Source organism: Brachycentrus maculatus, unplaced genomic scaffold, assembly GCF_059751285.1.
Source record: "Brachycentrus maculatus isolate JH-2025_06_01 unplaced genomic scaffold, ASM5975128v1 h1tg000057l, whole genome shotgun sequence".
NCBI lineage: Eukaryota > Metazoa > Arthropoda > Insecta > Trichoptera > Brachycentridae > Brachycentrus > Brachycentrus maculatus.
In genome coordinates this window covers 1,221,742-1,237,302 of record NW_028280811.1, presented here as the reverse complement: position 1 = coordinate 1,237,302, position 15,561 = coordinate 1,221,742, and the positions used below count along the sequence as shown (strand labels likewise).

Here is a 15,561-nt window from a genome sequence, read left to right as displayed (position 1 = left end):
TAGTACCTAGCTTACCTTACTACCTACCTCTACTGTCTACCCTAGTAAGTAGTACCAAGCTTACCTTACTAATTACTTCTACTGCCTACCCTAGTAAGTAGTACCTAGCTTACCTTACTACCGACCTCTACTGCCTACACTAGTAAGTAGTACCAGCTTACCTTACTAATTACTTATTCTGCCTACCCTAGTAAGGAGTACCTAGCTTACCTTACTGCCGACCTCTAGTGCCTACCCTAGTAAGTAGTACCAGCTTAACTTACTACCTACCTCTACTGCCTACCCTAATCAATTCTCTGTGCACGGTACTGGTCGTAGGATACTATTTTAATTGGAGGTGTTTATTATTTTTGTTTTTTGGTTGTTGTTTTTTTTTTAATAACTAGAAGTAATAATAATAAGTTTATGTCCTAATACTTATTTTGACATTTTTTATTATTGGTAATTAAAAAATATTTTAAATTACTTATACCGATATTAAAAAAAATTGTAAGTATAATTAGTAACATGTTATTGGTTATATTTACGACCACATACTGAGTTATTACCATATAATATTTTAATTGTCTATACTTCTAGGAGATAAATTTGTCTGATATGCATACAAGTATTTCTAAGGTTACGTTTTATTGAATCTGTAAAAAAATACATGGTATGATTATATTATATATCAGTTGAAGAATACTATAATTATTATTTATGTACATATATGTATCTTGCATTCACAATTTAAAAAAATATATTTAACAAAAAACACAAAGGTACAAACAGTTTCAGATTAATTGAAAAAAAAAGTTATGTTTTCGTAAAAAGTTTTGTAAAATCTTTTGTTTATTATTTATAAGTATCACAAATTAATATTTAATATGATCTCATTTGGGCTCATTCAAAGATTTTACTTTTTTTTGGCATCTATTATATAAGGTTTTGGCACGTGGATGCCATTTTTTCGTCCCGAAACCATACCTGAATTATGGTCAAAATAAGCTTTTCCACCGTAATGCAATCAATTTTGGAGAGCCGATTCTTACAGATTGCCTATAGATTTTCAATTAGGTTTGTGTCTGGCAAAATTCTTGACCAGTCCAACACAGTTCATTGTTTTTGTGTGAAAATTTTCATCATTTTATTGGATTTGTGGCAGGGGGTTAAATCCTGCTGAAATATTCCATTACCATTTGACCTTCGCTTTGTATCTCTGGTAGTATCTTTTCCAGTAGAATTGGGTGATACTTCTCACTATTCATCATCTCAGCAGCCCTGGTCCAAATACGAGGAACACCCCCAAAATCATTTTTTTAAAGGGTGTTTAAAATACGAAAAAAATGTTTTGTTTCTGTTTATCTGTTCGATACTGTATATCGTAATGAAGCTTTATATCACATCTTGTTAGAGGTTTGAACGACTTTCAGGGACTTTAATTTTTTTATATTCCTTGCTACTTTCATTTATTATTTATTATTTTCAAATACTTTTCCATTGCTCATACTGAAGCAGTTTTATTTTATTTATTTTTTATTAAAATTCAATGCGTTTATTGCATTTATTATAATAACTATAATACCCTTTATATTTGCAGAATTTAGAAGTTTAATAAAATATCTTTTTAGTGTCTACCAGTTACCACAGTTAGGTATGAATACCACGGATAATTATGAGGACTCTAGAATACCACTATAATCTCAAAACTTATACCCTGCACTCTTGTATTTACAAGCAGAATTACACTGCATCGATCCGTTTTTTTTTAAATCATCAAAACAAATCATTTTAAATATTCTTTATATCACCTGTAGATGTAGACCGAGAAAAACTTGGCACGATCAAGTATGTCAAATACAAGTGGTCAGGTTAGGAGTCGAAACAATCGGCGGGTATGTATGAGGAGATGCATTAATGTGGAAGAGGCGCAGAATGTTTGCAAGGACAGAGTGGTGTGGCGTTCTATTCTCTCTGCCTACCCCTGCGGGGAAGCGGTGTGATGGTTAGTTAGTTATTTAGTTAGATGAATATTTGTTTGATTGATGAGCGATAATTAAAAATATATAGATTCGGCGGAAAAAGATCTTGAAAACAGAGTGTAAAATCACTAATATTTACTTTTACTCCCCCCCCCCCCCCGGTAATCAAACCCGGGGCCTCGAGCACGGTAGCTAAACCCGACTATTACACTACGGAGGCGGACAAAAATTTAATTCAAACAAAGAGGTGGACAGTTATTTAATTAACTAAAGGAAAATAAATAAATAAAATAAAATATTTATATACACAGAATTACGATAAAAATAAACAGCAAGGAAGATTTAATCCTGATTTGCGACGTACGCCAGCATTGATGTCTTTTAAAGGTTATATAATGTGGATATTCCTTCTCTATCTGACCTAGCGCCGCGTCCCTCTCTCGCATACAGCCTTCCTCTACAACTCTACATAGTATTAAGATCCCCCCGCCTCCCTCCACCCCGACCCTCGCCTGGCGCAGGTGATCAACTCGCGCTGGTATGCGGGTTTGCAAAGGCGGCACGTATTTTTTAAATTCCTTTAATATCAGTTATTTGTTTGAGAAAATGGAATCGACTCTCGTTTAAAAATGATAGAAAATAAAACGGTTTACCGAATTTCGTGGATAATACTACACACACGTATGATACTTTTAAATGCATTCATATTAATAAGTGATAAGAAAGTGGCGATTTACTCTTTTATTACATCAAATGAATTTTCATCAAGCTATGTCAATTAAATAATCTACATTTAAATAAAATCATATATTGTTCAAAATCTTAAATATCCTGAATTTATTCATAGATTTCTTTAAATTTTGAATACAACGTTGCATTGGATACACGCTTTTTTTTATACCAGGTAAAAACTTTTTGTAACAGCAAAACATTGCTCATGGCGGACAGCGTGGTTTTGAAGTTTTCTCTTTTCTTTCTTTTCCATTTAACCAGATTAAAACACGTCAATGTGTGACCGGATATAGGTAATAATTGATAGATTGACGATATTTCCGACCTTTTAAAGCTCGCCATGAAATTGAACCCGGACCTCCAGTACCGTAGACGAGCGTGCTGACCATTACACTCGGGAGGCGGACAAAGCCAATTGAGAAACTAATTGACAAAGCTGAAAAACTAATTGAAACTAGCATGCTCATAATAATCAAACCTGTTCATACATGTTTAAAACATCCCCTTCTCCCGCGCTGCAAGTAGTATGCCCGAAAATCGAGCGGCTGTCGATTTTTGAGCATGCTCATTTCTAGCAAGATACTTGGACCCATCCACACTCTCTTTAATTGTAACGCACTCGCTCGCAATCGAAGTCACATCCTTGGAGAGCCACTTCTGCACTCCGAGAGGTGAAGCTCCTAACACCAAGACAGGTCGTGAGTTACACGACTCACGTAGGTCTTGAGTATGAGCTATGACACAGAGGGAGGTCACAATAGACCTAATATGGTCGCAGTAACACAACGGATGCAAGATCCCTTGACCTCTTATAATAAATAAATAAAGGTGAAGTTCCTAACATCAAGACAGGTCGTGAGTTACATGACTCACGTAGGTCTTAAGTGTGACCTATGACATAGTGGGTGGTCACAATAGACAGTAACACAAGGGATACAAGATCCCTTGACCTCTTATAATAAATTAATTAAGGTGAAGCTCCATAAACCAAGACAGGTCGTGAGTTACATGACTCACGTAGGTCTTGAGTGTGAGCTATGACACAGAGAGGGGTCACAATATACAGTAACATAAGGGATACAAGATCCCTTTACGACGTTACGTTACGACGAAGTGCTCTGGTCAGACCCCACCTTTATAATATATATATTTTTAAAGGTACGTGCACACGTGCTGCTAAGTAGCACTTGCTCAAATATGGCATGTGTATCTAGACCTTTGGCCGCCGCCACTGTCGCGGCTCGCCTACCTGTTGGCATGGCGGCCCCTACACTAGCGCCACCCCGACGGCAGTCGCAGGCGACACAACGCGCGGGTCGGTCGTCGTCGTTTCGCGTTTCGCCCAGCCGAACCAACAACCGCCTCCCGAAACATCGCCATTAAACAATAATATTACGCAAATTGTTCAATTGTGAGTAAATAGATATAAACACCTAGCTTGGCCGACAGCGCGCGAGTGACATTCGACAACCGCTATTGTCCACAGCCTACATACTAGCAGGTGGTAATCTAGTAAATTCAGTGCATGCAAGAAACGAGAGAATGGATTGTTAGAGTATGAAATCACCCACGAGTAGTTATAGTCTCATACATTCAATGATATCCTTACCTAAAGATTCTAATAATTTGTCCTTTTGACAATATTTCAGTCGTCAGATCCCTAGTCAATTCACTAAATTCAATATTAGATTCAATATAAAAATAGTGTGTTTTTTTGGCCCCTAAAGCGTGGTATTTATCATTATCTTGGTGTAATTTACGTTTCAGGAAACACTGTATCAATTCTAAACGGTACCCTAAGCATCACAAGATGCGAACAAAACAGGAAGGGTGGGTTGCCATGAAAAAAGATATATTGATGCCACCTATTTTTTTAGAAATTTACTTTTTAACATGCATAATATTTCGGCGTTTATTTGACCAGATCAATTCTAATTCATAAGAAAATAATAATCTCGCTTGAAATTCTTTAAATTATGTATTTAATATTTTTTTTAAATGTGTATAAGTAATGTATAATGTAGCACTAAATTCGTTGAATGGAGGCTGGAAAACACAAGTTGATACTGTTATACCGGATATAGTCGGAATTTTTGGACATCTTGAAAATGAAAGTTACTCTCGTAGAGATGATTGAGCCCACAAACAATTTGCAATCAAATTTAAACAGCCTATAATCACTAAAGGTACAAATAATAACATTTACATAGTGATGCGATTCCTTTATCGAGGTAATTTTCTGATTGCTTTACCAAATAAGGCGATGTCGGGACGTTAAATTCGCAACGGAGGCTTCGTTTTAAGGCTGTATACAACCCTTCAAAATGCCGGCCTCTTTTACCGTTAATAAATAGGTACTTGCAGTAATAATTCATTAATTCATTCTCTTTGGTACGTGTGGCTATCTCAAATCTTCAAACAGGATTCTAGATGGATACAAACTAGATGCAATTATTTTCTTACAGTCAAATTCTTATCGATATTTTCACATTGATCGGAGAACGTAAGAAACTTATCGCTCACTCCTTTCAACAACGTCATATATCAAAAAACTTGATTTTTCAGGAGATCGTTTTTAAAGTTTAAGAATATCCTAAAATGTATTAAAAATAAATATCAAGCCACGTTTTGAACTTTTTACTGTGCAACAGATCTTTTTAGATAAAACCTGAATGTTTTTTCTCCATTTGATTTTTTTTTAATAATTAAAATTTTCTTCAAAATGCAAAACAACACTTTCTGCCCTGTGGCGGGTAAATATTAAGTTTAAAATATGCCTCTTTTGCTGGGATATAAAACATTTTCTGGGCATTCCAAAAAAAGGCACAACTGGAAATTGACGATCTTTGATACATGACGTTATTCAAAGGAGTGAGCGTTATGTGTTTATCAGATTCCATTCAAATTATCATTATTTATATTTTTAAACATGGTTAAAATATTGGTTTTTGTTTTTATAATACGTTTAAATCTATTATGTACATGCATTAGTTTTTAAACGCCTACATAGCTATCGCCTATATTTGTTCTAACCCTTATCCGCACCCAATGGTGCGTAGGGCACTGTATCGTATGCAGACGCAGTGTTATCTTTTAACTTTTTTTATAGAAATGGATATACGAGTATACAGAGATGGTTAGGACGTGTGGAACGAATGAGTGAGGAAAGAACGGTTAAAGTAATTAATGATGCGAATGTAGTTGGAAAAAAGAGCAGAGGAAGACCGAGAAAAATTTCGGCACGACCGGGTATGTCAAATACTTGAAAGCTGTCAGGTTAGGGGTCGAAATAATCGGCGGGTATGTATGAAGAGATGCATGAATGTGGCAGAGGCGAATAATATTTGCAAAGACAGAGTAGTGTGGCGTTCTATTATCTCTGCCTACCCCTGCGGAGAAGCAGCATGATGGTTATTTAGTATGTTTGTTAATATAGAAATTAATTTAAACTTATATCATAAAAAACAACAAAAGTTTTTTTTTTTATTATTTTTGAATAATTTTCATCATATTATTCAAATTATTAAGGCAGTTTCTCGAATATGTTTTTTTCGAAATATAGGCCCCCTGACAGTGATGTCATTACATTCATATACGCCTCCGACCTCTCCATAAACCTACATTCGCAGCAAACATCTGTTTGCGTTCAGGCACAGAGTAGGCAGTTGACTATGCAATGTAGGTACATAGAAATAATACAATATATTATATATAATAAAAACTAGATAAACAGCTAAAATATTCAAGTACTTATATACTTTTTCACTAAAATTAATTTCTTATTCTATGAATTAATTGTAATTAAGAACAAAACACCCCCATTATTATTTTTTTACTACTACTACCATCACGGGGTTCTTCATGGTCTTTGTAGGGGTAGGGAGAGAGGATAGAGGATACTACATACATCTCGGCTGTCCAAATTTAAAACACAGTAAGGGACATTTTTTTGTAGTACGTTTTATTTGCATTTTCGGACTAAGTAGAGTCTACTTAGTTCATAAATGCAAAAAAAAACGTACTACATAAAATGTCCCTTACTGTGTTTTAAATTTGGACAGCCGATCTGTCTTGACGTACACTCCTAGTGTTCTTTAAATTGTATTTCGATTTAAAATTAAAAATCAAACACTGATTTTTAGGGTCTTATAAGTTGTGTATATTTTTTTAAGCGTATAAAATTAAATTCGTGACAATTGTTTCGCCTCGTTAGATTGATAATGTCATAACAAGTAGAAACATATCACGAATTATTTTTTTATATACATATTTCAAAAAAAAATATATAGAACTTTGAAGTCCTTAAAAATCAGTGCTTGAGTTTGATTTTTAATATACAAATCGTCGAGTTCTATAAATTAAACGTCAAATCAATAAATAACTTGTATTTCATTGCTTGGTACTTGGTTTCCTACTTGTTTATAATTAATATGTATATTACCCACACGTTATCAATGAAAACACTTATATTTACGTGTTTAATCGGATACCTGCGGATATAGGTGGATATTAAAATGATGACGAAAATGTTGAACAGGTATAGATAGATATATACAAGGTCGCTTTTGAAACATTTTGTTGGCTTTAGAATCCAAAAGCAGGTTTTGAGAAAAGGTTTCACAAGTGGACGTTGTAAATAGGAATATAAAAATAAAAACGAACGCACACGTCACTTTTACATTTGAATACGATTTCAATAAATACCCGGTCTATTAAATGTTTGAAAAGCGTTAGGATGTTGGGATACAAAATGTTTCCAATAGCAGATTTTCCCATGTCGGGTTGTGGTCCCGTTGTTATTGTCGCGGACTCTTAAGTCAGTTTCTCGGTTCGAACCCACTCTACCACAATTTGATACCTATTTCTAATAATGAGCCGCTCAGGCTCACAGAAATAGTATGAAATAGAAATATGTGTGTACATAATAAAAACACAAATATTTATCTTTATGTGAGTAAATATTTTCAAAACAAATTGGATATTTCTTCATCTTCTTTTTTTTACTATAATTTGATGACTTTAATTGAACTTAACAAAATAATTAAATAATAATTTATTGGAAAAGATTAAGAAAAAAAATTGTACTTAGTACTTACGCGAAGACAACTTTTTTCTGGAATTTTTTAATTTTGTATTTTTCAAAGCTGTTTATTTTGTTATGATTTATAGTTAAATAGTTAAACTTCGTATTTTTAAAGAAGTTTATATAATTGTTCGCACGTGGGTAGGTACTGAATTATATATTTTATTTAAAAAAATTAGGGTGTTTTGTATTTTTTTTTTAAGCCATTGAAAAGAAAAAAATACAGAATTGTTGTGTGCAAAATTGAAACATAAATATACTTAAAAATAAACTCGTAAATAATAATGCATGCGCGTTATTTTTTATGCAGAAGGAATTAAGTTATTTTATCAGCAACTTTTTCATAGATTCATCAAGGTGGTTTCTGAGATAAATTTCTGGTAGATTTCAGTATTTTTTCAACAGTTTCGCATAAGATATTATTATTAATATGTTCTTTAAAAATAATTTATTATTAATATGCTTTATCGATATATTCTTAATACTTGTATATTAATATGGTCTTAATAATTGTTATTATGTAAATTTTTGTCCACCTCCGTAGTGTAATGGTCAGCACGCTCGGCTACCGTTCTGGAGGTCCCGGGTTCGATTCCCAGGGGGGGTCAAATAAATATAAGTGAATTTTTCACTGTAATATTTATTCAATATTACCCTGGACTGGTACCTGAAGCGGAGGGCTGATCACCTTTCCTTCATGTGTAAACGATCAAGATAACACTGCGTTTATATGAAGCAGTGCCCTATGCACCATTGGGGTGCGGATAAGGGTTTATTATTATTTTATTATTAATAATTGTTAAGTGTGTAAGCATATATCGTAAAATACGCAATGCATAGTCGCCGAACATCGTAGAACACTTTTTTTGCAACTTTTTGTTGTTGTACGGATTACTTTATTGAATTTCTTCTCCGGAACATCTTAGTCATCTCAATGTGACGTTAGTTTCTACTACGTACCTACATATTATGTTATACGTCATCTGATCCACCCAATTACATACAGTATGCGCGAAAACTCCTTCCTATTACTCATATATAACGTCATAACCCAGTAGCATACTTTCTTATTTTCAACCAAACAAATTCTTCACTCCCTTTTTTATATTTTGAATTTTGTATGAATACAAATATCGATGTGTGATAGTACTTATTTAACTTTACTTTTGATTAAATTCAAAACGCAAAGACGGATTAGTGTAGCGTTCTATTCTCTCTGCCTATCCCTGCGGGGAAGCGGTATGATGATTATTAGTAAGGTCAACCTGTATATACGTAGTATTTAAAAATTAAACGTTAAATACATATATTATTAACTGTATTATTTCGATACATTTATAGAGTGATTTTAATTTTTTACTACAATATATAAACCTTAAAATTAGTTCTAATTGTGTATGAAATAACATAATATAATAATATTATACTAATAATATACGAGTTTTTAGGTTTCATAAAAATATAAATTATTGATAAATATAATCAAAGTGAATATTTCCAATACATCTCATTATACAGGGTTTTCTTGTTATACATTTTCATAATTCAATAATTTGTATGTATGTATATGACTTGCGTTTGTAATGTAAGAAATTCAATAAAAAAATCAATTAAGTTGAAAAATAAACTCAAATTGCTCTTAGTTATTTAGGATTCAAAAAAGACTTTAAAAATTAAAAAATAACGATCAAATTACAAAAATTACGTAATTTATAGTGATTTTTTCTTAAATATTATATCTACATATACAACATTTTGAGTGTGTCCAAATACTTGTTCACAAAATCTGGATTATCTCCAATTACAGGAGTTATTTTCATATGATTTTTTGTCAAAAAATATTTGGACACACTCAAAATGTTGTAAATAAATTATCTGGTCAAATTATAAGCTTAATAATAAAAATGAAAATGGTGTTTTCTGGCATTTCTCATGTGTGTGATTATAATCCAGGATTCGGATCTCACATACTAATATAAGAGTTTCTGCTTAGTAAAAAAGCTTCTTTACATCTCACCAATAGATGTCTCTAGTGAAGTTCTAGTGATTCAAGAACAAGGTTTCTAAATTGGTTCATATATATAGAACTTCCAAGAATTTGAGTAGTGTGGTTGTCAATAATGGGTAGAATTGGTGAATGTTACACGTGTGTAAAGTGATCACTTAAACCAGCCTATGACGGTCGTCAGCCCCGTAAATGCCCAGACTTCCATATTCTTCTTCATCTTTGATGAGATGTCAAAAAATAATATATCTACATATGTAGGCGGACGGACAACAATCCACTCGAATTCTTGTATAAAAATTAGCGACGATTTATGTCGTATTGATTATAACGTATTGAAATACCTATAAAACCATATCCATGAATAAATACGCTTTGAGTTGTTAGAAAAAGGCCGACGTTTTACAAGATATTTTTTTCTAAACCCACTAAAAAATGCCGCACATTATACCGTAGTATTTACAATTTACCGTTAATTTAGTCTTAATCAATTATTAATTGGTCTTAAACAATTCGAGTTCTTTTGTATGTACGTTGACCAAGACTGATGGGTATAGTTTGAGGTCATTGCAATTAATTATCACGCTTTTATACCAGCTCGAATATAAGACGTGCCTATTCCTTCATATCACCAAAGGCGAAATACGAAAAAATACAACATAAACCAGAATTTGAAACCCTTAAAATCAGGGGACTCCAACTTTTTAGCTTTTTTCGTCTACATCAGTGGAAACTTATCTGTTTTGGGCAGCACATAAAATACAGTCACGCTAAAGGTGATGAATTTATTGTCAATATATTAAAAAAATTACAAAAAAAAAAATTCTAAATTTTTATCATAAAAAATCTTAGCTATTTACTTCTTCGTCTTCTTATTTTTAATGGCTTTTCAATAAATACAATATTTGAGGTTGATTTTTTTATAAATATGAATTCTCACTAATGTAATAAATTACAAAAAATAAATAATAAAAAATTACAAAAAAAAAATAATTTGCAATTTTTTTATCATAAAAAATGTTAGCTATTTACTTCTTCTTCTTCTTTTTAATGGCTTTTCAATAAATACAATGTTTGAGGTTGATTTTTTTTTATAAATATGAATTCTCACTAATGTCTAATATTGCTTGAATATTTGGTTTGATAAGAGTAAAATTCTCAAAGAGTCTTGATGTGATACCTTTTCATATGGTGGAAATTTTAAATAGATACGATTATTTGATAATGATTTGTTACCTAAATCATAAATTTTGTATTTTTATTGATATTCTTAGACTTCTGTTAAAGGGTATATTTTTCTCCACAGAATATGTGGTTTAAGGACGTGGCTCGTATAATGACAGTGGTTATAAGTTCTCTATCTTTAAACATTATTTTAAGGATCCTTTCATTCGGCATTGAATCAGTCCTTGAGTTACGTAAATTTTTAATAGTTCTGATTTTTTTATGGAGCGCATGCGTTTCACGGACCTCGGTTTGGACAACCCTGCTTTGAACAACTATCCCGCGACTTGCCTGCAGCCGCAAAAGTGCTTATAAATTATATTCGTAAAATATTTGATACATCGCGTGAACGTAATAATTATTCTAATGACCTTTTTTGTTTGTTAAGTAATTATTCAGCCGTGTTTAAACAAAGTTTTATTCGGAATCACAACAGAGCGATTAGTCTCACCTATCAAAAAGTACTCGTTCGCGCTCGAAGCTTTTAGTTATTATTTTTTAATTATTGTAGATACTTGACCCGTTAGCCTTCTGTGCATGGGTTAATAATTTATTTGATAAATGATAATAAAATACATATTTGTATTTAATTGATTTTATATTGTATTCAATTTCTATTAATTTCAAGATACGTTGGCAGTTCCCTATATCTATGTATTGATATCTAGAGCATACGTTTCAACATCTGAATGCAAAAATATACGTATCCTTACAACAAAGGTAATTTTCAGGTAACGCAATTTTTAAACATGAATTAAAACACATTTTCAAACGTGCACTTTGCGATCATTTAGTTGTATTTTATTTGGAATATTAAATAATTTTCAACCAGTAAAAATCTTTTATTTATATGTACTAAAATTCAAAAAGCTTTTATTTATATACATTAAAGCCCCATAACTTTAAATCATGGAATATTTAACGCCGATATTATATTATATTATGATACTATTTAATATGTCAACCATGTTTGATTTATCAAGCTATATTTCTATAATTTTTATTTGAATTATTTTGTCATTAAAATAAAAATGTGGGAAAATAAATAATTTTATTAAAACTATATATATATATATATATATATATATATATATATATATATATATATATATATAATATATATATATATATATATATATATATATATATATATATATATATATATATATATATATATATGTATATATATATACTGCATATATTATACGTATGTATGTGTGCTATACATATTAATTACTCAACTATCAAACAAAAAAGTATGTTTGGATTGGCAAGCCAGAGATTTGACCTTTCTGTGTGTAGAGTTTGAGATCGGTTTCGATGTTTTTTTTCTGTTAAAACCTTTTATATGAAATTTTTAAACGAAAAAAATAACTGCCATTGATTTAAACCATTGTATAACTAATCAACTAAAGGAAAGCTTGTTAAAAAGCATCGGTATTAATGACGTACTTTTTTCATTAGGTGAAATAACATGTTGACAATTGTTGTCGCGAAAGACGATCGATATTAAAAATATTTTTATTAAATAAAACTAGTATAAACTTGTGAAAGTGATAATTGATAAAATGTTCAGTGTTTGTTGGGAGTCCGAGTGATCGTTGTCGCGCCCCGTTTTGGTGACAGAGCGTCATGATGTACCGCCCCAACTTCTACGAGAGCACGTGTCTCCGGTGCGCGGAGGTCGTCTACCAAGTGGATCGGGTAGGCCCCCTGAAGGACTTCTCCTTCTTCCACAGCGGCTGCTTCAAGTGCGCCGTGTGCGGGACCAAGCTGACACTCAAGGTAAATCATTCATTCTTCTTCGTGCCCTACAATCCGTGTGATGGTTAGTTTCCTTCTTTCCTTCTTTCCTCCGCTCGTCTCTTCAACTTGTACCCGCTAGAGCGCATGTCAGAAAAATTTGATACCTGTAGGTTAAACCACATAGGCTGTTGTGAACTTATATCGCTCACTCCTTTCAAGAACCTCATAAATCAAAAATCGTCAATTTTCAGTTGGACATGTTTTCGGAATGCCCAGAAAATGTTATATATCCCAGCAAAAGATGGATATTTTCAACTAAATATTTAACCGCTACATGGCAGAAAGTGATGTTTTTTGCATTTTGAAGAAAAGGTATTGATTAATTATTTTTTTAAATATACTAAATATTTATTAAATGGAGAAAAATCCTTCAGGTTTTACCTAAAAAGATCTGTTGCACAGTAAAAAGTTCAATAAGTAGCTTGATATTTATTTTTAATACATTTCATTATATTCTTAAACTTTAAAAACGTTCTCCTGAAAGTTTTTTTTATTAATGACGTTCTTGAAAGGAGTGAGCGATATGTACTGGCTGTGTCATGAGATTGATCATAGATCTAAGAGCTGTCGAAGAATGTTGCACGTGTGTAAAGTGATCTATTAACCAGCCTACGACAGGTCATAAGCACTGTGAATACCTAGACTTTCGTATTCTTCTTCATCTATCTTGAGATGTCAAAAATGATAATATTTTATAATATAGGGTCCGCCATCTAAAGTTTTTTTTTTCAACTAGTGCTTATTTCGTGAATGGTAACACTTAGCTCATGTCTGATTTGACAGATAATTAGTTTTATCCTTTCGCTGAGCAAATATGGTTGTGTATACGCTTGAACAACGCTGGGAAATATTGCGACATTACTTTGAAAATCATGGTAATGTTGCAGAATGTGTGCGAAAATTGCGTACGGTTTTTGGAAGAAGAGAAGCACCGTCAGCTCCGTATGTTCGTTATCTTGTGAAAAAAGTGAAAGAAACTGGCATCCTCATCGATAAACCAAAGCGTGAAAAGCCAAAAACAGTGCGTACACCCGAGAATATCGATGTTGTGGCAGAAAGTGTGCGTGAAGCGCCATCAACATCAATTCACCGTCGTTCTCAACAATTGAACATTTCGGAGACATCATTGAGACGAATTTTGCATAAAGACCTTGGTATGACGCCATACAAAGTCCAATTGGTTCAGGAGTTGAAGCCAACTGACCATCCAATGCGTTTTCGCTTCGCTGAGTGGGCCTGCGATCGACTTACAGAAGATGCCGATTTTGCCAAAAAAATCATCTTTTCGGATGAAGCTCATTTTGATCTTGGCGGGTATGTAAACAAGCAAAATTGTCGTATTTGGGGCACAGAAAACCCGCACGCATACATTGAAAAGCCGGTACACCCAAAACGAGTCACTGTTTGGTGCGGATTTTGGTCCAGAGGCATAATTGGGCCATTTTTCTTTGAAAATGAGCAAGGAGTGGCCGTTACAGTCAATGGCGATCGTTATCGGGCCATGTTGAACGGATTTTTGTTCACAAAAATTGAAGAAGAGGATATTGGCAACATTTGGTTTCAACAGGACGGCGCTACGTGCCACACAGCCGAAGCTACACTCGATGTTTTGCGCCCTGTTTTCAAAAAAAAAAAGTTATTTGGCGGACCCTTTACTTAATTTTCTCTCAATACAGAAAACGTTTTAACTATTTTTTTTCTTAAAACACTATTTTTGCTTTGAAAAAATATTTTTTTGTTCGAAATAATTACATGTATTTGAAAAGAAAAGAGTATTTTAAAGGTAAGAAGTTAAAAATAAATATAAAAATATTTTTTTATATGTATTCTAAAAATCAAAAAATATCCAATACACATTCAGACATGTGACCTCTCCGGTGGTCTCCGGTGGAATAAAATCTGTATTTGCGAATATCCTCTTAAAAATCAATCGAATTGAGCGCTATATATTACCCTACGCAGATTTTTACTGCCAATTTTAAAATTTTTAATTTTTAATTTTATTTTTTTATTTATAATTTTTTTAATCAAAGATACATTGTATGGCATAATAATCAACATAGTTACATATACATAGTTTTTTTTTACGTGCTACCTCACTAAGAGAGCAGATTGCTCGTGTTTAGAGAGGGAGTTCGCTTACAGGGTTTGTACATATAAATAAGAAGTAAAAATAAACTTACAGGGTTTGGAATTGTTTTAAAATACTTTGGAAAAACTTAAAACTTTTAATAAAGTACTTACCGATGTAAAATACCTAAAAATTACTAATGTGAAATTTTAACATATGTAGATCAGCATTAACAGATGACTATTTGCTAATAATTTTCATGTTAGGAACAACTGACTTCGAATCACAGATTGATGAAAAGAAATCTCAAAAAATATATATATATACTTTCGTTAGTTAAGCCTATTGATGAATTAAAGCTGTTGATATTTTGTAAATCAAATATTTTATTTATTCAAATAGTTTTCTAGATCTGTATTGAGTTGGAAACATAATTATGCCAAACACAACCTGTTTTTAAATACCGCCTTACTAATAAAGTAGATTTTATTTGCTTGGCCGTCAACTTTTGCTTTTTATTTTAGCACATCTATAAAAACCGCATTTGACTTAGACTTTAAACCTTTTAAACAAGTCCAAATGATTTGATTATTACGTTTGATTTTTACATATTAACGTAATAATTACATTTATATCTGAAGTGCAACAAAAAAGGCTGAAGTGTAACATAACAACGTTC

General features: G+C 32.4%; 1 protein-coding gene across 2 annotated transcripts in view; it reads left to right on the top strand.

Annotated features, from left to right (window-relative positions):
* Positions 1 to 3,981: 3,981 nt before the first annotated feature.
* The window catches only part of Hil (peptidase hillarin), a 95,786-nt gene continuing 84,206 nt past the window's right edge, over positions 3,982 to 15,561 (top strand). Inside the window, exons 1-2 of one of the 2 annotated variants that reach the window (XM_088278421.1) lie at positions 3,982 to 4,104; positions 12,470 to 12,790. In XM_088278421.1, the coding sequence (XP_088134547.1) occupies positions 12,638 to 12,790 (153 nt within the window). In that variant the 5' untranslated portion in view covers positions 3,982 to 4,104; positions 12,470 to 12,637. Of the gene's footprint in view, positions 4,195 to 12,469; positions 12,791 to 15,561 lie in introns of both variants that reach the window. The other variant, XM_088278423.1, reaches the window with a different exon arrangement.